This window comes from Lactuca saligna, chromosome 2 (assembly GCF_052625555.1).
Source record: "Lactuca saligna cultivar CGN05327 chromosome 2, ASM5262555v1, whole genome shotgun sequence".
NCBI lineage: Eukaryota > Viridiplantae > Streptophyta > Magnoliopsida > Asterales > Asteraceae > Lactuca > Lactuca saligna.
In genome coordinates, this window is record NC_136418.1 from 165,987,036 (window position 1) to 166,012,165 (window position 25,130).

General features: G+C 33.8%; 2 protein-coding genes across 2 annotated transcripts; both read right to left on the bottom strand.

Moving 5' to 3' along the window:
* Positions 1-5,245: 5,245 nt before the first annotated feature.
* Positions 5,246-6,128, bottom strand: LOC145029306 (uncharacterized). Its single transcript, XM_078977884.1, has 2 exons — positions 5,799-6,128; positions 5,246-5,722 (listed from the first exon to the last, which is right to left on the bottom strand). The coding sequence occupies exons 1-2, from the start codon at positions 6,126-6,128 to the stop codon at positions 5,246-5,248; spliced, it is 807 nt and encodes a 268-aa protein (XP_078834010.1).
* Positions 6,129-23,914: 17,786 nt separating this feature from the next.
* On the bottom strand, positions 23,915-24,866 carry LOC145029308 (uncharacterized). The gene is made up of 2 exons (XM_078977885.1): positions 24,513-24,866; positions 23,915-24,444 (listed from the first exon to the last, which is right to left on the bottom strand). The coding sequence occupies exons 1-2, from the start codon at positions 24,843-24,845 to the stop codon at positions 23,971-23,973; spliced, it is 807 nt and encodes a 268-aa protein (XP_078834011.1). The 5' UTR covers positions 24,846-24,866; the 3' UTR covers positions 23,915-23,970.
* Positions 24,867-25,130: the final 264 nt, after the last annotated feature.

Consider the following 25,130-nt stretch of genomic DNA (forward strand, 5'->3'; position numbering starts at 1 on the left):
TGGTCCTCTTAACGACTTTACACAACCACCTAATTGTGAAACCATGTTAAATGCCGATGTCTCATAACTTTTTTTTTTCTATTTACATTTGCTATATCTCGATATGTTTTGCTTTCACTAGTAGACATTCTTATTGCATTTTCGCATCCTAATTCGTTACCTATTTGTTGTTGAGTTTTACATTTCTTTGTGAGACTAAATGTTTGATACATTTTGGGATATGTTTGAATTGAAATTGGTAGTCATTTGGATTGGTCATAAAATTCTAAAAAAAGACATGACAAAATGACATAGTGCTAAGGGTTCGTGATTTAAAAAAAAAGAACAAAGAAAGTATATTGAAGTTAATTAAAACTAAATCTATTGATGTCATTTCCATGATAAAATCAAGTTTGTAAACTAGATAAGTAAAGATAGACTAATATTTGAATATTGGATATGTATTGTTGTATAGATAAGATCCTTTATCTTAGGATCTACAGTTTTAATCATATATATATATATATATATATATATATATATATATATATATATATATATATATATATATATATATATATATATATATATATATCTTTACTATCTTATAAAACAAATCCCACTATTTCTAAAAATAGATTGAATAAAATAATAATATTTTTTTAAGACGTCCAAATCATTAAGTTAATTGTACAACTAATCACTAATAAAATAATATTAAAATTTAAACAAACTCCTATAAATCTTCTCTTCCAAAGTTTTGACCAAATCTTTTTTCATCCAAATAAATACTCAACATCCTATAATTTGGTCATTTCATGAATTTTCTTTATTTTTGATATGACATGTTTCCTAAAACAAACTAATGATTGAATTGAAAATAATCATTCTCCATAGAAAAGAAATTAACTGTCGAAACAAACTATTTGTCGTCCGCCGCTTTGCGTGGGTAAACGGCTAGTGTGTGTATATATATATATATATATATATATATATATATATATATATATATATATATGTATTGATATCAATACCCAAAGGGTTATTCACGCCAAATACATCTATTTTCACTTGGTATGAGAGCATGATCCACCTACTTCAAAACCCTAAACTCATATCCGACTCTGTTGGTCTCCTTCCAAAGAGTATTTCTCATCTTTTACAATGTTTGCACCATTGACATCATCCTCCATTGCTATTGCCATATCATACAAATTAATCCAAACTAATATCCTATTATGGAAGGAACAAGTCACTCATATCTTACGAGGTATCCATATTTTTGGTCATCTCGATGGCACTACGACAACACCTATTACCACAATGACTACATTGAACTAGTGCTGCTGGAAAAGAAGCTACCAAAAATCCAAAAGAATCACCCAATCCAGCCGATGAAATGTGGGTAATTTAAGATCAGGCTGTGATTTGAGGTCTCTTATCCTCCACGACAAAGGAAGTTCCTCATCAACTAATTCGTTGCATCAACACGGCTTAATAGTTGTGGACAACACTCCACATAATGTTCTCAACACAACATCGAGGAAATTCAATCCAAATTCGTACACAACTCTCAACTACAAATAAGGGAGACATTAGTGAAACTGAATACTATTAGAAAATGATTGGTATTACTGATACAATGGCAAACATTGGTAACCAATGAATGATGAATAAGTAATTGGTTATAGGTTAGCGGGCTTAGTACTGGGGCATGGTGATTTATTCACCGAAATTATAGTACTAAGAAACAAGCGTAAGGTAACTCTTACTGAATTTTATTCTTATCTGATTGCTCATGAGGCCTAAGCCGTTGATATGGGAAATACAGTTAAATTCAAATCATCTGTCAGTAATATCTCTCACCAAAAATCAAACAAAAACAATATTACCCCATGTCGAAACTACAATAATAACAATGGCTTCAACAACTCTCACAATCATCAACTAGAAAACTACCATGGCGGAGGTGGTCGTGGATGAGGTCGTGGCCGAGGTTGAAATAGTGGTGGACGATGTTGTTAAGTTTGTGGTATACTAGGTTATATTGCGTTAATTTGCAGAAACCATTTAAACCACACTTATCACTCTAAAAAAAATAATTGTAGTGGAAACAATGTGACTTCGGCATGATATAATCCTGACACAAGTTGGTACCTTGATACAAGAGCAAGCGATCATCTAACCAGCGATCTTAATCACTCACTTTACAAGATCACTACCATGGAAAAGATTAAGTCCAAGTAGCTAATGGTGTAGGTTTGTCTATTTCACATATTGGTCATTTTATAATTCTCGGTTTAAGTCGACCCTTTGCTCTTAAAAACATCTTATGTGTTCCTCACATTAACAAGCATCTCTTATCTTCTCAAAGACTTGTATATGATAATATTGTGTTAATTGAAATTTATCATAATGTTTTTTTGTTAAGGAAATTGCCACGAAGAAAACATATCTACTCAGTAGAGGCAAATAAGGTCTATATCTTGTGCCTGTTAGTCACTCTAGAAGTCCAACTCATCACGCTTCGTCAAGTGTCAAGGCCTCCACATTACAGTGACATCAACGTTTTGGTCACCCTACTTCAACAATTGTCAAGACATTTTTGAATTCTAATGAATTAGGTTATCCTTTTTATAGTGAGTCGTCTGTTTGTGATGTATGTCAATGTGAAAAGAGTCATCAACTTCCTTACAATTGTCACAAATGGAATTTTCCTAGAACAATTCAAGTCTAAAACTCCAACCATGTACCAATTGATTTACAATGTATTTGGATGCAATAAAAATATGACTTTCATGAGCCATACTTATGGGTTTGATTTAAGTATGTGCGGTAATAACCCATGTTAGTTTAAGTTATTATAAGCTAATACAAGTTAACAAAACATTAAGGACTCAAAGAAGTCAACACTAATTCAAGTAATATGTATATGAGCATGCTATAATTTAATACTTAACTTAAAATCATAATATATCATATGTATATATAGAATTCGGTTTGGGGAATCTTATCCCAAACTCAAAACCGAATTCACTCTTTGGAATAAAGCAAAAACCGAAATCACCTTCTTCTAGAAGACCTTGACCAAATTTCCTTCTCTCTTTGACCTTAGGATCGAATTTCCTTCTCTCTTTGACCTTAGGATCGAAAACACTTCTCTCTTTGACCTTAGGACCGAACTTCCTTTTATCTTTGACCTTAGGACTGAAAACACTTCCTTCCATGCGAAGTTATAACCGAAAACCCCTTAATATCTTCATATCTTATTCTTATTCAACTTCCCAATGTGATAATCTCACTTACCAACATAAGTATCACATCACCTCCTCATATTTACTTCATATATAAGTCTCACCTAAGATTATTCTTTCATTCTACAATTACAGTAACAAGTCTCACCACTTTTCCTCTTAACTTTCATATCCCATCAAGACCAATTAAGCTCCAGGAAATCTTCACCTCAACATAGTTATAAGTTTTGGTAAGTAACTTGCATAACAAAAAATCAAAGAAGACAAACCTCTCCATGTTGGTTAATAATGGGGAAGTGGAAAAAGTTTTTGAACAAGAAGATACGACGGCTAAGGAGGTGAAGGAGATTCTGAAAGCAGATGGTTTAGTTGTGGATGTGATCGGAGTTTCAACGAAGACCAATGACTACTTTGAAGAAACAAAGAACGAAACAAAGCCTGTGAAAGTTGATTCTCAACCATAACTTACGATGAATGCTCCATCTGATGTTCGTTCGAAGCCAAAAGATGTTGAAGAATTGTTAAGTCCAACTGCGGTTTTGAAAATTGATCCTAACCAAGTAAATATGTTAATTCTTAGTTTGATGTTGAATTTGGTGCTAAAAATGATCTAGAATTGGAGAAAAAGATTGTTGATTTATCTGAAAGTGCGATTGGGGTTGTTGAAGACCGCTTGGAATTGAGGACAATTCCTTCCAAAGGGGGAGAGAATGATGCGAATGCGAAAAGGAGATTTGGCTGATGGATGCGAAAAGGCGAATGGATGCGAAAGTGAAATCGGTTGCAAAAAGGGTCATTGTGATTGGATGCGACTGGATGCGATCGATCACAATCCATTGCAGGCGGAAGTCTTTGGATATGAATAAGAACCATTTTGGAATGTGACTAGATGTGAATCTCGGAACCTTGGTTGCGAATCTTGGAATTCTAAGGGCCTTTTTGGGAGGAGCTTGCATGGCTATTGATGCCGGTTAGAGCTGAAAGATTCTAGAGATGTTTTTGACTTATTTTTAGCCTTTATTTAATAGTTTCCTTTTTTATTTTATTAACAAGTTCTTTTTATCTATTAGTTTCCTTTTATTTTGTAATCGTTGCTAGGCCATAAATAGCCCTTTACGTCGAACATTTTGATGCGTTGATGAATGAATTGAATTTGAAGAACGTTGATCTTTTGAGTTGTGTACTCGCCCCTTTATCAATTCTAGAACGTGTATTCTAGGTTGATTCAAATTCAAATCAATAGGTCTTGATTTGTTTTCATCGATACTCAATCTATAGGTCTAGATTGTTTATCATAACTATCTTTTTCGTATTTTCTTGTCGAGCAAGTTACCCTTGTTCTCGTTTTCGTATATTATTCTTGAATTTCCTGCTGCTCAAACAAGTTACTTGATAATCTAGGAGCGACTTTCTTGAAAACAAATCCATGAGATATAGAAGTCTATTTTCATTTTGTTAGAGAGAAGGTAGCAATGAGAGCAATGGATGTTAGATTCATATCTTTGATGATGAAGTTGCAGATGGACTTACAAAGCCTACAACTCGGAGTATGTTAGATAAGCTACGATACAATCTGAATCTAGTAATAGTTAATATTGATGGAGAATCTAAATTAGATAAGAAAAGATAGCCTAATATTTGAATATTAGATATGTATGTTGTATAGATACGATCCTTTATCTAAAATCTTTGAATGATCAAGTTGCAGATGGACTTACAAAGCCTACAACTCCGAGTATGTTAGATAGGCTACAATACAATCTAAAAAAAGGGGTAAGATTGAGGGAGAAAGTAAACTAGATAAGAAAAAATTGACTAATATTTGAACGTTGGATATATATGTTGTATAGATAAGATCCTTTATCATAGGATCTACCGTTGTAATCGTTATATGTTTTCACAAAAGAACATAGAAATTAAATAAGGGTTATTATTTTATTATATCATCTCTTCTTCTTTTCTTATTTATTTATATATTTATTTGTTAACCTTATCAACCAAACGACAAGGATCTAAAATAAGTACGGGATTAGAGCCTTGACATCCTTCCCAAACTTTCCACCAAACTTTGAAACGTACCATTTTCTGGTCGCATAGCTTCGCCCCATCAACAGGAACACAGTGCCTAGAGTCAAACAAAACGTAAACCCCGTCTGACAAATGCATGAGACTCCTACAAACTCCACAATTTCGAACATATAGTGTGGGCATATAACCAAGTCGAACAATCCTCCTTTTGGGATCTTATACTCTCTATCGTCGTTCTTTCTTACGTTTGAGAGAATGTAATGATGGTAAAAGTTTCCAGTTATTCCAATCAAGAACATGCCAAGTCCAACGTATTTGAGATCGAAACCAGGTTGAGCAGGGGAATCTTGAGATAAATATTGGGCGTAAATCATTGTAGCAATTGACAAAGCGTAGCTTAAACCGATGGTTATGGCAGCGTCAAGCATCATAAATCCGCTAAACTTGTGAACGAATAGGACCTGCACACGAAGCATGTAGTATGAAAACATTTGAACAAAAGTTAATTTATAAAGAAGAAAATGCATGCGTACGTACCTCAAGGATCCTCTTGAAGAAATGAATAGTTAGGATAGATATAACCATAACAAATCGAGGATCTTGATGTGGAAAAACAGCAAAAGAGACAAGACCCACGAGGAACGATGGTGTATAGAACACAAGCATCCCGATTCTACTAGGCAACTTGTGGTTCTTCTTTTCTTTTGGTTTGTTTGAATCAGTGGCATCACAGAACTTGGCGTACTGCTTGTTTTTCCCTATCATTTCCATGTAACCCGAAGTAATGAGAGCTAGCAGGTTGAAAATAGACATTGCATTGATGAACAAGGTAGGTGGTGATGGAAATAAGAACAATGAGATTACCATTTTAATTCTTGATCTCTTTGATGGTATTTAGTAGTTGGTGCTTTTCAAGTAGGTATATATTAGAGCCAAAAAATGATGGTATGCAAATGGGACAAAACGTGAATTAAAAACCAACGACCTGAATTCAATTCAAATTATATACTTGGAGGTTTTAAAAAAGTTTCAATTTTTTTAAAGCTTATGTTTTTATAACGTTTTACATTTTAAATCTTTCTACTTATATATTTTAATATTTTTAGGTTGTATTATTTATTTATTTATTTTAAAATAATAGAACGGCATTAGGTTGCATTTTACGCATTTACGAAATGCCATGTAATCCGTGTTTAATACTGCGAGAATTGGCATATATTATTTTGCCCTCATAATTCCTGGTCCAGGGCTGCTGTTGGCTGTTTGTGTTGAATTGAAGTATTGAAGTATTGTTATTTGTAAAGCACTTAATTAGGGTTGCTGAATGACTGGTTTTTCTTGGTGACTGAATACTGATTTTGGTCTTGGTCCATTCAAAAGCTCATAATTCGTTTCTGTTTGATCTGCTATTTATTTTTAAATTTTGACGTAAGTATGAGTGTTTGACATTTGCCCCATTTTATTTTACCAAATCAATTTTTGACATTCATATTAAAAAAAAAAGAATTTGGCATTTAAGTCCACATTTTTTTAATGGATGAGAAACTTACTAAAAATAAAACCGAGCCTAGCAAGTCACTAGATCCGGAGAAGGAAAAGTGCAAGACTAGGAATGGGAACCAGTGAAGTAAATTGGGATGAGATAGAGAGAGGGTGAGAGAGTCTGATTGCCACCGTAACTCTCCATCACAACAGGAGCGGCAGTGGGGTGATCGTCGTCAACAAGAATGTCGTCGTGAGAGTGATCGATGACAGCCAGAACGCCGACAAAATAACAACCACAATAGCCTTCCTCCATGGGTTGCCTAGGCTTATTTCTATCCTCCTTACGCTGCTTCCACGTGGCAACAACATTGGGCTCTTGGTCAATCTTTTCAGCAACAACCCAACTCCTTTGGTCCTCAGCGACAACTTCAACAGTCGGCCCAATAGCCTGCTGCTATTCATTTAGCCTGGCCCAATGCTCCATTAGGCCCTGGTTACTTTTCTTCCCCAGTTGTTTCAAACTATGAGCTTATAGGACCTAATCAATGCAGATTGGTTCATGGATAAGGAGGCTACAAATCATCTTTTGTTGGACATGGGTAAATTACATACTATTTTAATAGGCGTTCTTTTTCATCTATACTTTTCTGTGACGGGTCACCCATACCCGTCACCAACACGAGACATGACATTCTTCGAGTTTTGTACCGAGGTGTTGTATTTTTGAAAAATATTTACTACATCATGGTACTTTAAAAATTAATTACCAAAAGATACTGAATTAGTATATTATCGGTTTTGTTATTTCTTTTTTAGAGATTTCTAATTAGTTTTAAATTTTATCACCGTCACTACATCACATCAATGTTTCCAGCCATCACCACGCTCCTCTACATATCAATTCGTTTTTACTGCAACAATTCTTCTACAAATTAAAACATACGACTTTAGGAAAACCAAAAATTAAACCTAAAACTGTAAACAAAAATCAAAACAAAAGAGAAGTATGATAAAGCAAACCTACTCTGGAAATCCTAAAAAGTAAAAACAAATTCAATTTAGTTAAAGTTATTTTTAGGGTGGACGATGTATGCTTATATACGTAAGCTCTTCTTTGTTTCTATTGGGGTTCAAACTACAAAATATAAATACATATGCCCTTGTAACACAGATAAGAACAACACGGAACGTAAACTCGACAACAAACATTAGCATGACTAAAATCAGTGGAAGAAAGCCTGACGGACACCGATAAAGAAAAAGATCGCATGAGAGAAACCATAGAAACCGGGAGTCTTTTAGCCACTCCTATTCACCGGAAAAGATAGAAGTGGATGAGAGTTGTTCAATGAACAAATGCCAATGTAATTGCAAGGTTGCAGAGGAAAGGAAGATGAAATGGAGAGGAGATCTATAACACAGAGGAAAAAAGGGATAAAAAATAAGATGAAAGAAAAGCATCTATTGCAACCGGTCGTGAAGCAAAAGTCGGGATGAAACTTTCGAAGTTGTTCAATTTTTCCGGTGAAAAAAAAGTTGTTACCCTTTCCAACGAATACGCTGAAACTAATTTGTTCCACATAACTCCATTGAAGCTCCCTAATCCCTCGTTTGTTTCAAGCCATTGAATTTTTTCGGAGTCTTCATCATTTCCGGCGAATAAGAACTAAAGAAGAGGGGAAAAAATACCCAGCCTGTGGTGGATCAAATTATTTTAATCATTTTATTTATTATGAAAATACGGGACCCACCATCTTTTTAGTTTTTACCATTATTTAGTAAATAAATTTGAAACTATCATTGTTTGGAATCTCATTTCGGACGGTGCTAACTCCGAACCTGAGGTTGAGAACCTACCCCAGACAACTCTCTTTCCAATTCCTAACCCTCGTTCGGTTTTTCATGGCCCGACGCCTGAGTAGGTGGAATGTTTGGAAACATGGAACCAAGGACAAGATCAGCCCATGTCATTTAATGGGGACCGAAGCTTCTATGACCTGAGCAATGGGGGCTCATCAGATAGAATCTTGCCAATCTTGGTCCGCAGAGTGGCCCGAAATGAGATTCAAGGTAGGACAGCCCTACATCAGATCACTGAAGTTGTCGCCGATGCGAGAATGCATACCCTCTGCACCATTCGTCTAGAAGATGTTCGTGAGAGATCTGAGAGAAACCATGAAACCCTGTTGCAAGTACTGGCTGAATCACGAGCCGAAGTCATAGAACTTCGAGTACACCAGATGGTGTACGAAAGACACCTACTTGATATGGAACGCCAACTGGCTGAACTGAGAGTTCACCAGAGGGATGACCGTCGCCAGTAGTAGATGCTTTACTTCATTTTCCTTGTTAGAAAGGAATCGTTTCATGTCTATGCCCGATGTGGCATTTTCTATGAAACTATATTGTACTGTAAGTAATTTATTTAGGTCTTTATGCTGTCAAGAACTATCTTCTCTGGATATGATGTAATACGTTTTTACAAGGTCATTTTCCCCAACTTGTACGTCGTGAATATCAAAGATATTGACAATCGGCTAACTTTTGTGTCATTTTCCTTATTCAAGTACTATTATCATACTTTCATTAGAGTTTATCTGAAACATGCTCTAGTCAAGTCATTAGATTATAGCAATTTAACTCCGGAGACATCTCCAAATCTCTTTTAATGGTTGGTTCATGTTATTCACCAACCAACGATACCTCGGCTAGAACGACAAACATCTTGAGACCATTGTACGAACTTACTTCCGATCTTTTCTAGGACAACATCTTAGGGATGTAGGTCAAACCTTCGTGAACATACTTCCATTCCGTACTAGGACTGCATCATAGGGATGTAGTGTAACGCCCGTAGATCCGGGCTAGTTAATTTAGAGATAATAGGGGTCGAAAACGACTTTTCGACAAAATATTATTTAGAATAAATAATATTAACCAAGTTGTAGAATATGTCTCAAGGGTTCCGTACATATAAAAAGCGTCGAAATCCGAGTTATAACGAAGAAGTTATGGCTCGTCGAAGTTTTTCGGCAAAACCGACACGGCACTGGGAGACGTAAAAAGTGAATTTATGATAGAAGACTTTTTAGTCTTAGTGATCTAAACCAAAGTTGTAGAGTATGTTAAACCGAGAAAATCCATAAAAAGAACGCCCAAATCTGACTTCGTATGAGGAAGTTATGATTTTTCGAAGTTTCGGCTTAGCAGTGTACAGCCCGAAACTCGAATTTTAGTTTGAGCGGTTTTTGGCTTATGCGACCTAAATGAGAGTTTAATATGTCATTAATAGGAACTCAACAGTAAAAAGACAGATGAAAACGGAGTCCGTATGAAGGAGTTACGAATTCTTCGCGGTCGTTTAGAAGTCTAATCTCCTCCAATTGTTAAATTTAAGATCAGTCAAGAATTAGATGACAGAGTCTAAATGAAAGTTGTAGATCTTGTTTTTACCTACGTTTGGAAAAAAAGAACGTCAAAAACGGAGCTCGTATGCGAGAGTTATGATTTTTCTAAGTCGCGAGGTTGTTGTGCGAAATCGGGTGACATGGCGCAATCCTGGTCGTTGCTTCCTCCCCAAGGCTAGCCACCAGATGGTGACACCTGGCCTGGAACTTGACGAGTTTGAGGCCAACTCGACGAGTTTTTGGCTTTTCCAGCCTATAAAAAGGGAGTCGGGGCACCCTCATTTCTCACACCTTTCCCCACTTCTTTCTCTCTCTAGCCTCCCTAACCCCCCTAAAAGCCTAGGTAAACTCCCTAGCACCCGAAGGAATCCCCGAGGCTCCCGGAGTCCCGAGAAAAGAGCCTTTCGGCTTGGGAACGCTGCTCCAGCGGAGCCCGGTTTTCTTTAAAACCCGCTGTAAGTGAGCTATGCCTACCTTATCTTTTGTATAGCTTATGTTTTAATATAGTAACGTTATTAGGGAATTATAATGAGTATTTATGATATTATTATGAGTTATATAAGAGTGTTTCTTAACTCTTATATAATAGTAATAATATCTAGACTATTAATTAGTCGCGGTTAACGTTAGACTAAACTCTAGTGGTAATGATACTAGGTTTTGTCCGAGGTAAATTGTTTTAACAGTAACGAAGTATTGTCCGAGTACCAAGTCATCACCTTTCAAGTGAGTGCATAGTTACTTTCATCTTACACATAGATATGAAGTATTTTATATAAATGACGTGTTATGCGTGCATATTATCTGAGTACTTGTTGTCTATGCTAAATGAACGATTTAATACATGTTTTAAATGATTTAAACTGTATATATATTTTATATCTACGATAATGTTGGGGTAAACATGGGTAGATATAATAGATGGAATATGAGTTGAGAGGTGTTATAGACCACGAGGTGAGGGTGAGAGGTGGGCGATGTGAGAAGCCTTTTTCCCAAATGATAGCCCCATCATTCAGCAGAGTATGGATGACAACCACAGACTATTCTAGACAGTCCAGTGGAACACTAGCAGGCTCGCAACCTGTAGGTGTTGTGAACGATGTGTTCACCCAGTGTACTATAAACCTTGGTGACCATGCAGACTTGGTGCCTAAACCTTGGTGACCAGGCAGACTTGGTGCCTAAACCTTGGTGATCATGCCGACTTGATGCCTAAACCCTGACGACTATGCAGACTTAGTGCCTGTTGTGTAAACCGTGGCAACGATGGATTTCTTGCTGATTCCTTAGGATAATCCTTAGGAATGAATGAACGAGGAATAGTTGATTCTTAGGGTAGATCCTTAAGAGTAAAGAAGATAATGGGGATGGATAATTGGGTTGATTGTTTGATTGTTAAACATAATAATTATATTATTGTGGGTTGAAAACCCTATGTACTCACCAGGTTTCCCAACCTGACCCACTAAGTTTATTTATATCACAGGTGTTGATATGAAGTCACATTACACTGAGATATTAAAGAGATGTAGATCACTAGTGTAAATAAATGTAAGTTCTGTTTATGCTTATGTTTATGTATTGACAATGACATTCCCAATGTTTTAAAATGAATAAAATACGTTTCTTCGAAAATATTTTGATAACGTATTTATCGTGTTTTTACTGGGAACAAATTCCGCAACATTTTTATTAAAAGAGGTACTCTGATTTTTATAAAGCATAAACAAAACCGGTCTTTTCTGGCCGTGAAAATGGGGATGTCACATGTAGGTCAAACCTTAGAGAGCACACTTCTATTCTTTACATGAGCGATCGAACTACGTATAGGTTCAACCATTCTCGCTCACAAATTCATTTTTCTTTCCGTGTAACTGAATCATGTCGCCAAAGAAAAACGATCGACCCCTCAACCAAACACCAACTCTTCAGATTTTTGCATCTACCTTTTAAGCTGCAGTCTCGGCTGCTGTGTCAGCTATTCTGACCCACCTTAACGCTAACAACGCAAATGTTAGCAGGATTGTTAACAACAATTCCAATCCGGGTAACAATCAAGCACCTCAACAAGCAGCAAACTACCATGATACCCCGAGTCCCGAGACCAAGAGTAACAAACAAAAGTCTTGGGCTAAATCTAAGGACAAATCGCTTCGAAGGGCGAACAAGAAACAACCACCAGTAACAACCTTCACAGCCACGACATCGGTACCTCCTACTACCATACCTTCGGGTATCCCAATTGTCCCTAACCCATCCAGACAATATGTTGGAAATCTCCCAAAATGCATCAAATGCAATTATCACCACCATGGACCTTGTCGGGAGATGCAGTGCTCAAACTGCAACAGAAAAAGGCCCACCATACGTTACTGCAAGAGCCTAACAAGGCCGATCAACCAAGTACCCAACACCGGTATGAACCAGGCTTGCTACGATTGTGGCAAGGTGGGTCACTACAAAAGGAACTGCCCAGAGGCAGAAAATGCTGGCACAGACAGAAGTATGCTACCGACCACCGCCACAAGAGAGACTACTCCAGACCCACGTTAAATTAATTTAGGCGTTTCGTTGTAACAGACTTATAAACTGTCCAAAACTAGTGCAACTAGAGTCTTATCTTTTGCGAGATCCCGTCCATTAAGGGATGCTCGTGATGCGTATACTTGTCTTTTGTAGTATACCTTGTTCGCAGCAATAGTCTTGTAGTAAATCTTTAGTATAGTAACTCTGTTAAAGGTTGCACTGTTGTGTTTTGTCTGTAACGCCTTATGTTCAAATCTAATGTCTTTAGTTTCCATATGATTCCGACTTTATCATACGACTCGAGTAAATTCGATCCTCGCATTACCAGCTTCATACGTACATCTCTTTCTTCGAGATCGGTTTTCCAGCGAAGCCGTCATATCAAAACACCGAAGTACTCATGCATGGAGTACCTTATAGATCTTTTCCTTTCCGAAGGAATCCCCGCAGTATCACTCGTACAATACGTCAAGTTCAATCCAAAGATTCATGTGGTTAATATATCACTGAAGAATGTATACATGAGGGTGATATATAATCAAGGTTCTACAGGCATAGAATTGATTATTCCACTTTAACTTCTTTTCCCTTGATGGGATGTGAGCTTAAGGAAGAATCAGTTATTCGACTACCTTTTTAATCTTAATTATATGCGACTTGTATACACGAGATTTTGATCGTTGAACCATGTATGAATTCTAATATGAACTTCAGGATGGAGACGACCCAAGACTACGAGTAATTGCATTGGCATGTGAACAAACTTAGAACCCAATATGACTCTTATAACCAGATCTCCTTACAGTCTAAATACCTATGGAGATACAAGAACAACCCGGACAACTCAGCGAACTACTCAGCAATAGAATTGGAAGACCAGGATTCTTACCCTTGAGAGCTCCGGTCTTATTCTTCCAGAAGTCGACGGATTGCATCATATGTACCTCGGCTATCGAGGACTCCGTCAAGATTTCCATTAGAAATCATTGGAAAGAATTACTTTCAGAAATGAACCTGAAATCCGAATATCACCAGTTCGAGTGTTAAGGGAAGGATGTCCTGGGGACTACTCTCCGAACTCGATGCGGACACTTCGATTCCGTAGTGATACCCCTCGGATAAGACCAATACGCCCATAACACTCATGAGTTTAATGAATAGAGTATGCCATTCTTACTTAGATCAACTCGTCATCCTCCTTGTAATGACTTACTTATCTACCCTCGAAGTAAGAAGGAACCCATGGAAACTTTACCTTCAGAGGAACTTTCGCGAAGTTCTCTAAACATGAGTTTTGAAATTGCAGAGTCAGATTCCTAAGATACACTATTAGTGATGTGGGAAATTTTGAGTACTCTTTCAATTTGTCAAAACCGTTGAGAATTTGTCAACACCAGAGACGCCGACAGAAATTCGCCAAATTCTAGGTCGTGCAGACCTACTATCGTAGTCCATTCAGAACTCCTCGCAAATTACAGAAACCCTTTCGACTTTGACCCAGCAAGGGGTGGCCCTTGACTGGGAAGTTAAGCAGGAGAAAGAACCTTTGGAATTCCAAGTGAGAGACCAAATTCTTTAGGAAGTCTCACTCTGGGAATGGCTTAATACGCTTTGTAAAGCGTGGAAAGCTAAATCCAATATAGTTAGGACCTCCTAGATTCTTACCAGAATCGGTCCTGTATCTCACAAACTAGACCTACTCCGCGAACTCAGTAACGTACATTTTTACTCTTCGCGTCTCGATTTTGAAAATGTACCTTTCCGTTGGGAATCTCGTAAGCCCACTCGACGAGAACGAGATTAACGAGATCCTTGCCTTCGTATTAGAACCGTAGTGACCCTTGACCGAGAGGTCAAGCGGACGAAGCAACACCGTCGCCCGTTAGTGAAGGTTCATTGGAATACCAACCGAGGACCCGGATTCACTTATGAGTGCGAGAACCAATCGATTAGGAAGTTTCCACTTCACGACTCGATCACTTCTACCTACTTCCTTACATAGATTCTAATTTCAGGACAAAATTCCCTCTAACAGGGGGATGATGTGACAACTCGAAATTTCCATTCGGAACAAACCATATCAAGTCAATAGAAGTTAGAACAATTACAGTGAATTTCCAGACTTTTAGGTATAAGTTTGAGTATTTCAGTATTTACACTTAAGGAGACATCAGGAGAGTGGATGCACTAAGGTTTTGTGCAACTCTGTTATTCCAAAACTCTATGATATTAGAGTTCATTTCTTGAATAAAATATTTTCTGCCAAAATTCCCAGGAATATATATATAGGATTTTGAACCATATTTATTCATTAGTTACATTTCCAACTAGAGAAAAGCCGAATTCTCTCTCACGGATCTTCGAGTTTTCATCCCAAATCGTGAGCACTTCTATTTAGTTGTATTATATAGCTTAGATTGTGCCTAATAAATATCAAAATCATAACAAAACAGCAAGATTTGAGAGTTTATCGCCCAAGAACACTTGGGGAGTAAACTCTTTTATAAAGGCCAAATGGTGTCTAGTCCCTTCCTTAAGCAATGAAACTAGTTTGGACTTGTACACTAATGAGTTTAAGGCTAGAAAACAACCTCAAATCACCGAGTAAATGGTGTTCATGGCCCAAGATCTTCTTGGACCGTGAACACTAAATTTAGGGCCAAAGAGTGCCCAATGTCCCTCCAAACTTTGGAAACTAAACCTAGAGACTAACCATGGCTTGTTTAGACATCAAAAACATTAAGAATCAAGGGCTAAAAGTGAGTTCACGGCCAAGGATGTTCTTGGGCCGTGAACTCCATTTTAAGTTGTCAAAATGCCCTAAATGCCTTCATTAAGTCGAGAGACTAGCATAACACTTTACCTTGATGTGTCTAGGACCCAAAACAATCAAAATAACAACACCCATGAATGTTTACAGCCGCAAACACATGACCAAATGGTCCATGGGCCGTAAACTCAAGTTAGGGGTGTTTTGATGCCATAAACACTTCCTAAGGCTTAGGCTTGAAGTTAGAATGCTTCCTTGTGACCTTTAGGACCCTCATAAACATAAATGGCCATGAGTTTACAGTAGTAAACTCATTAGGTCCGTGAACTCCTCAAAAACTCCAAGGAAGGTGGTCTTTTTCATCCTAGGTTAGAGCTAATGTCCCTAAATCATTCCCTAGCCTTCAAACTTGCATTCCTACGTGAGTAGCCATGAGTTTATGGCCGTAAACTCCCTTGGGCCGTGAACTCGTGGTAGTAAACTCATGTGAGTGCCTTTATACCTTCCTATGTTGAATCACATGTGATTCCAACACTTGGTCAAGGTGTTTCCTAGTCCCGGAAGGTGTTTCCTTTCATATAGATGTTACGAACACTATATTCATGTCAATATGTGTCCTTATATGTCATTTAGGACTTATTGTGTCTCGGGACTTCATTCGTGGAACTTCTCATCACTACATGCATACCCGTTAGAACCACTCACAACAGGTGAGTTCATACCCCTTAATCAATGTTTTAAATGATTTTAAATGCTTTAAGGGGGGGGGGGGGGGGGAATACAAGTAGTAAACAACATGTTATTAAATCAATCATATGTATTTATAATTGTGTTTTCATTCAACAGATTTCACATACTACAAAATGTGATGCATGAAATGGTTTTATATCTTAAAAATACCTTGATAGCAAAAGTATTACGTTTGAAATGTTTATTATAATGACATCAAGTCATTGTTAAATTATTGTTCAAATCTCTTAGATGTTTTACAAAACCATTTTTACCTTCTTGAACCAAACTATATCTATACACTTATGTTCTTATGTATGTATTGATGTTATAGTTTTCATCATTCAGTCAGTTCCTACACTCTTGTGTAGCAAGGGTGTATAAACCCGTTTGGACAATCAATTACCTTCCTGTTAACTATTATAGGGACAGTTAGGAGATACATAACATTATTCTTATTACAAGGAATTACATCAGAGTCAGTTCATTCATGAGTCTATACTATACATTACATGTTACATGAATACGCTTACATGAATACGCCTACATGAATACGCATACATGAATACCTTACATGAGTACCTTTGTGTAGATACATTTACCTGTATACACTTACATGGATACTTGTACCTCGATTCACTAGGATGATTTATTAGTACCTTCTGTGTAAATTGTCCTGCCTATCCCAGTTCAACGGGATATCTAGACAAGACTAACCATTCTGAAACCCACCTGTTAGCACCAGTGGTAGATGAACATCTACAGATGCCTACGGTTATTACTTATATTAGGGGTACCTTTACGGGACTAACCATTCCTTTGGCCTACTGTTCGCTACAGAGGTAAATGACCATCTACGGATGCCTACGTTTAATACTTATACTAGGATTACCTTTACGGGACTAACCCTTCCTTAAACCTGCTGTAGCTACAGAGAAAAATTGAACAATCTACGGATGTTCGAAGGTTATACATGTCGCTATTTGCGATGTCGTGATAATCCTAGTACAAAAGGTTAACACTTACATAGTTATATTTTTCCTATTACCTTATTTTGTGATACATCCAAATAAACGATGAGTTAGACTAGGTACTGTTAGTAATAGTAAAAAAAAAAGGAAAAACCATCTTTGTTATAGCAAAACACACGAGTCTTGGTAGAAGACTACTTACATAACACACGAGTCTTGGTAGAAGACTACTTACATAATATTTAAGTCTTGGTAGAAGGCTACTCATTATACTAATAAAAATCATAGGGATTTGCTATAGCATTCAAACATTTTCAACTGTTTTCAAACAATTCACACTTATAGAGTCTTTTTCCAAAGGTTTCCAAGTCATTACCTTCTAGTTTTTACAAATCAAAGACACATTAATACTTATGAATTCACCAGTGTTACGCTAATACTCTCTTTCAAAATAACTTGTATTCTCAGGTCACCAGTTAGACAGGTACGATGACCAAGTTTTGAGAAGACGGAGCACAGACAAGACTCGTATTTTATTTTGATTACATATTTTGATGTCTTATTACGATGAAAGAACACACATGTATTAAAACTTTACTTTTAATGCAATGGATGATGTTGTTGCTTGTTTACTACTTTACACTGTTATGATACTTCACATGACGTCCTCCACCCCGGAACGTTTCCGCCGTTCTTGATTTTGGGGTGTGACAGTAAGGGTTTTGTTTATAGAAAAATCTTAATATTTTTGTTTACAGAAAAGTCATAATATTTTTTGTTTACAGAAAAGTCACAATATTTTGGATTAGTTTACGAAATAGTCCAAAATTAATTTGTTACCGGTTTCAACTAGTTAAACTGCAAATTTTTGCCGGTTTTCAGGACTTTTTCGTTTAAAAAAAATCTTGGGACTACAGTGTAACTTTTCCGTAAATATTGTGACTTTTTTGAAGATTTCCCTATGATATATTCACATATGAATTACATTGTCATTCACATGTAAATCACATGTAATTCACATGTAATTTACATATGAATCAAATGTAAATCACATATAAATTACGTCTATATACACACATGCATTTTGTGTGAGTGTTCTTCGTTTATTATTTTTTTATTATTAAAATTTCTTATGAATTTCATATTTGAATATCAAAAGATACAATCACGTATGAATATTACATTATATAATCAAATGTAAATCTTACATGATAGAATCACATGTGAATCTTACATGATATATACATATGCATTTTGTGAGTATTTTTGTATTAATCATTTTTTTTTTAATTTACTTGTAGATTTGGAAGAATTTTTGGAAAATATTGAAAATGTGAAAGTTGATAAATTGAACCAAATATGGAAATCTTGACATATAGACATGAAAACTCTTTGAAATTTTAAAGCATTTTATTTTTTGTATTTTATTTTATATCGAATAAAATATGTATACTATTGTGTTTATAGATTAGTAAATAAAAACAAGTTATTATTATTATTATTATTATTATTATTATTATTATTATTATTATTATTACTACTACTACTACTTACGAATACTTTAGTATAAGAAATATGTACATACACACTTGAAAAAATATGCATATATACACCTAAAACATTATTTTTTTGGTTAAAAAAATTATACTTTTATTTTTTCAAATATTGTAGTTTTTTTTTTAATTTTAATTTACTAAATTTTAAAAATTTATAGTTTTTAAAAAAGTTGTAGTTTTTGAAAAAATGTGTTTTTTTTTTTTAATTTATGTTTTCTGGAAAAGTTTAAAAAATCTGCATTTTTCTCAAAAAATTGAAAATATATATATTTTTTAAAAAGTATGAAATTTTGATTTATTATGATAATTTTTATACATTTTTATTTATATTTCCAATAACACAAAAAATTAAACATTAAATGATATTAATAAAATGATGTTAATGTCATTAATATATATATATATATATATATATATATATATATATATATATATATATATATATATATATATATATATATATATATATATATATATGGTGGACCATGCCAAAGTTTATAGTTTCCATATAAAAAAAAGAAATATATTTTTCCTTTTTCAAGGTGGCTAAGGAATTGGGTATAGGAATGCAATACCAACTAGTTATGGCTATGAGCAAAGCACCAAAAGCGTACTTGCAACCAAATCGTTCATTGACACCCTCATGAATTAGGTATAGTAGTGCAATACCCACTTTACTAGCTAGAGGCAAAGCGTCACAATCACACTTATAGGATAAATTGTCCATCAACACCTCAAGAAGAAGCTCAATCTGTATTTACTAGTTAATTAGTGTGCACATGCTTAATTGAATTAATGTCAATTAACATTACAAGTTAATTAAGTTGTTTTAGGTTAAGCATTGAGAGAGCTGTCAGCTTTGTGGAGCTTAATGTTAGGGACATGGCCTCAAAGATCCAAAAGAAATGTAGTAAAAACTCTAAAACCATAGAAAAACGAAGGGTTTTTAGATTAAAAGATCCACCATATTTTAAATTGTTATAATCATGTAGACAATCTCTTAATCCTCCTCCAAATTACACATATACTCTTTAAAATTCGACTAACATTTTTCTACACTCTAAGAACAAAGAGAAAAAAAAGGAAAAAAATATAACATTTAAAATGTGTTGATTTGGACAGATTGAAACCAACTTCTTTTAACTTCTTTTATAATATTGGATGCAAACCATTATTTATCCCCTTAATCAAAAGTTAATGTTGCAAATTTAATTTGAAGAAATTAATCTTGACATTTAAATTTGACGTAAGTTTGAGTGTTTGATAAGACTTGGGGTGTGAGCACAATACGTTTGCGGTTTACCACAATGGTACTGAGGAACACCACCCCCACCCTGTAGTCTCCACTGCGGTTTGGCCGCATGCGGCTAGAAAGTGTCAGCACCCTTTCTCTCATCTTTATTTTTCTTTCTCCTTTCCTAATGCTTTGAATGGTTAAATTCTTTAAAAATCATTTCCCCCTTTTTACTTATATATAAAACCTCACAACTCTTATTTTACCAAACCTAAAATCAATTATCATACCTTTCTATATCTATTTCTCTCGAAAACACTAGAAAAATGTCGCCATCTTCGTCTTCAGAAGAATTTTCATTTATGCTTGATGTTGTTGTCGAGACTGCTAAAATAATGCAACAAACGTATAATGCTATATGCCATAATGATGTCAAAAGTTTGCAATGGATATCACAAAAATATATTTAGAGAAATCATGAATCAACATGCCAATGTTTGATGTAAGACTACTTTGTTGAGCATATCACTTTTCTAGGCTACTATTTTTGAAAGTGGTTCAGGATGTTTAAACCATTATATGAACAAATAGTCGAAGATTTGATTAGGGAGTGTAGTTATTTCCAACATCGTTTCGATGTTAGAGGTACACTCTGTTTCACTCCTCTATAAAAATGCACAACCATATTTTGTCAATTAGAATATGGCATCCCTCCTGATGTGTTAGACGGGAGTTTTCGGATATCCACTAGGATTGCACAGAATAGTCTACACTATTTTTGCAAATATGTGACTCAGATTTACGGTCCAAAAATATTTACATAAACCTACACGTAATAACATCCTGCAATTGCAAGCCTATCATGTTAGCGTATATGGCTTTCCGGGAATGCTAGGAAGTTTAGATTGTCTCCATTTGGTATGAGAAAATTACCCTACCTTATATCATGATCAATTTACGTGAGGTGATCATGTCACCCAATAATTATACTTGAAGCGAAGGCGTCATAGAATCAGTGGATTTGACATGCATTTTTTGGTTCTTCCGATTCGATTAACGACATCAATGTTATTAATCGTTATTCGATATTCAATAACGTATGTGCCAGATCGACACTAAATTCTTCTTTTGAAGTGTATAGAACGTGATATAAATATGATTATTATCTTGTTGATGAGATCTATCATGAGTATCTATCCTGAGTATGTTGCGTTTGTTAACTCATTTTCCAGTCCAAATAATTGTAGAAGGAAAAATTCAAGACATTGATCTTAATTTCGATCCCCCGGATGTTTCGGAAGATGAATTATCGGACGAAGACTTTATGTAGTATGTTTTAGTTTTTTTTTCGTAAATTTTTTTTAATGTTCTTTTTTCTTTTTAAATTTTTTAAGTTTTTTATTTTTTTTTAATTTTTTTTTTTTAATTCAACTATATATTTTTTATTTGAATTAATGAAATTTAAAGGTTTTTATTTAAATTAAATTGTTAAAAAAAAATGTGGCACCACACTAACTTGTGAGAAAGAACCACATTTATGTGGCACCTGTGTAATAGTGAATGAATTTTAAATTTTTGATAAGAATGACATTACACCCGGAACGTAACTGTTACATTTGAAATTAAATTTTGACTTGCATTTTTTTTTTTTTGGCATTTAATTCTGCATTTACTCGGTATTTAGTTTTGACAATTATATTTGACTTTTTTGGCATTTAATTCTGCATTTACTCGGTATTTAGTTTTGACAATTATATTTGATTAAAAAATTATGGCATTCAATATTGTTGCGAATTTTAACTTTGGAGAAATCAATATTTTCGCTTAATTTTGCGCAATGTTATATTGTTATCTGTAAGTTGATTTTAATATTACAAAATTGCTCATCCTTTGAAAAAATCTATATTTTAAGAAAAATACATGTTATATTATTTTTATCTTTGCAAAATTAACAATTTAACATGAGGCGAAACTAATTTTGGCATTTCATTGCAAAATGTGGCATTTAATTTAGTGAAATTATTCATATTTTTTGAAAAAAAAAAAACTTATTATTTGTGCAAAATAAATAGCAAAAGAATCATTAGTAAAGTAAAGGCCATTTATAAATTAATTTCACAAACCAAAATTGTTTAATTTTTTTCCTTTTTGCTTATGACTTCTTTGTGATAATTTTGAAAAAATGACCGTGATGTTTTTTTTTTGTAAATTTTTATCTTTTTGTGCGACCTAATTTATAAATATTATAATATTTTTATAAAAATTTTAAAATATCATATTTATCTATATCTTTTATTTTTAATATATTTTTTTAATTATTTTTATTTTTAATTATTTTAAGTTTTTTACTTTTTATCAAATGGCTAAAAGCATCTCCAATGATATCACTGTTTTATTTTTATTGACTTTTAATTAACTTGTTTGTCTAATGGTTAAACTTTTTTATGACTTTTTTAATAACTATTTTTATCCTTATTTATCTAAAATTTACTATAATAAATGAAGATAATTTTGCAACATGTCAATCTCTAATTTATTTTGATAATTATCATTTTGTGATATTTTTTTAAATAAATAATATTCACATGCTTTTTTTTTTAATTTTTAAAATTAAAAAACCACATAATATTTATACTTATATATGTAAAGTATTAAATGTAATAAATATTTTTAGTAAATTGTAATTAATATGTTTCTTCATTATTTATTTCAAAATTTTATTTAAAAAAATACTTATTATTTATATTCTAATATTTTATTTTCTTTAATCAACCCGTGTAATACACGAGTTTTACACATATTTTTATATAAAACTTCATCGTCTAACTAATCATTTGTTAAATACATCATATTTTAATATACATATTAATTCACGTGCAAACGATTTACATGTTACTATAACTTTTATATATATATATATATATATATATATATATATATATATATATATATATATATATATATATATATTATATTTTTTTATCTATAAATTTTAGATAAATAATAAAAAAAACAAAGTAAAGGAACAAAATGAAATATTATTAAAAAGAAAGATGTTGATAGTTCTAACATTCAAACTATATTGACCGCTCAAAATATATATTGAACGGTGAATAATAATAAGCAAAAAGACATATACTCCTTGTGTTTAGTTATTTTTGACTATTTAACCAAATAATAGTAAGCTATAAAAAAACCTTTCATGCTCTAATATATCCTCTTCTAAATTTAAGTTTAAGATATCATATATAATATTTATAAATTTTCAAAACATCAAATTATTATGTTAATTAATTTTAATAAGTGAAAAATTTATAATAGTTAAATAATTAACATCTAATGAAACATTATTGTTCAATCAAAATTTGAAATTATGTTTACTATGACGATACAAACAATAGTAAAATAAAAATAGGTTTGAGAAAGTTTGTTTAAATACTTAAGGGTGTATGAGATTGCTTAGTTGACACTGATAATAAAATACACTATAATAAAATGTTTTAAGTATGTGATAAGAAAATTTCATAAACATTTTTGATAAATTATTTCATACTTACACATATAAGTACCATTTTCCAAACACTAAAAAATAACTTTTTAGTTTATTACGTTTTGATCACAAATGATGTAAACAGTTTTCTTTTAAAACTCTGTTTTAACATCAAATAAGTTAATAAACATTTTTACTAAAAAACATAAATTTTAAACAAACAAATCCCAAATACACGATTTGTATACAAATCACCAAAGAAGTTTGATTATAAAGCTGACCCATTCATTTAGATATTTCTTTCCAAAGGTAGAAAAGATTATTATTTTATTATATAACCCCTCCTTTTTTAATTATGCCTTGTTATAACTATTATCATTTATCAACCAAAATACTTCAAAATTTCTCTTTGAAATTATATGAAAATGCGTTCACCAATGCTTTTTTGGCCATACAGAGACCACTTTTTGTGTTGCAAGAGATTATCGAATACTTTTCATCGCATATCACTAACGCCCAACACTTAAACGACAAATATCTAAAATAAGTATGGGATTAAAGCCTTGACATCCTTCCCAAATCTTCCACCAAACTTTGAAACGTACCATTTTCTTGTCGCATAGCTTCGCCCCATCAACAAGAACACAGTGCCCAAAGTGAAACAAAACGAAAATCCCGTTTGACAAATGCACGAGACTCCTACAAACTCAACAATTTCAAACATATAGTGTGGACATATAACGAAATGGAACAACCCACCTTTTGGGATTTTATACTCTCTATCTGCTTTGTTTCTTAGGCTCGAAAGAATGTAATGATGGTAAAAGTTTCCACTTATTCCAATCAAGAACATTCCAAGTCCAACGTATTTGAGATCGAAAGCAGGTTCAGAAGATTCTTGAGATAAATATTGGGCGTAAATCATTGTAGCAATTGACACACCATAGCTTAAACCGATTGTTATGGAAACGTTAAGCATCATGTATCCGCTAAACTTGTGAACGAACAGAACCTGCACACCAAGCTGTATGAAAACATTTGAACTGAAGTTTATAAAGAAGAAAATGCATGCGTACGTACCTCAAGGATCCTCTTGAAGAAATGAATAGTTAGGATAGATATAACCATAACAAATCGAGGATCTTGATGTGGAAAAACAGCAAAAGAGACAAGACCCACGAGGAACGATGGTGTATAGAACACAAGCATCCCGATTCTACTAGGCAGCTTAAGCTTCTCCTTGGCTTTTGGCTTGTTTGAACCAGTGTCGTTATCACAAAACTTGGCGTACTGCTTGTTTTTGCCTATCATTTCCATGTAACCGGAAGTAATGAGAGCCAACAGGTTGAAAATCGACATTGCATTGATGAATAAGGAAGGTGTTGATGTAAATAGGAACAGTGAGATCGCCATTTTGATTTTTGATATTTTTGATGCTATATATTAGTAATAATCGGTGCTTTTCAAGTATGTGTATATATAGGAGCCAAAAGAAAATAATGGTAGGCAAATGAGACACAGACTTGAATTAAAACCACCGACCTGAATCAATTCCAATTACAACCAAATGCATTAAATTCTATTAAATTCTATAAAGGTCAAAATATATATATGGTGAAAGAGTAAAAAAAATTCCAATTAAAAAAATATATTCAATTCCAATTCCAATTAAATTCTATTTTATCATCCAGTAAAGAC

What these genes read in the sequence shown, in the direction of transcription:
- LOC145029306 (XM_078977884.1), bottom strand. Translation starts at nt 6,128, where the DNA reads ATGGTAATCTCATTGTTCTTATTTCCATCACCACCTACCTTGTTCATC. An exon ending in TCTTCAAGAGGATCCTTGAG is followed by an intron (nt 5,723 to 5,798) that starts GTACGTACGCAT and finishes CTTCGTGTGCAG; the next exon opens with GTCCTATTCGTTCACAAGTT.
- LOC145029308 (XM_078977885.1), bottom strand. Translation starts at nt 24,845, where the DNA reads ATGGCGATCTCACTGTTCCTATTTACATCAACACCTTCCTTATTCATC. An exon ending in TCTTCAAGAGGATCCTTGAG is followed by an intron (nt 24,445 to 24,512) that starts GTACGTACGCAT and finishes CTTGGTGTGCAG; the next exon opens with GTTCTGTTCGTTCACAAGTT.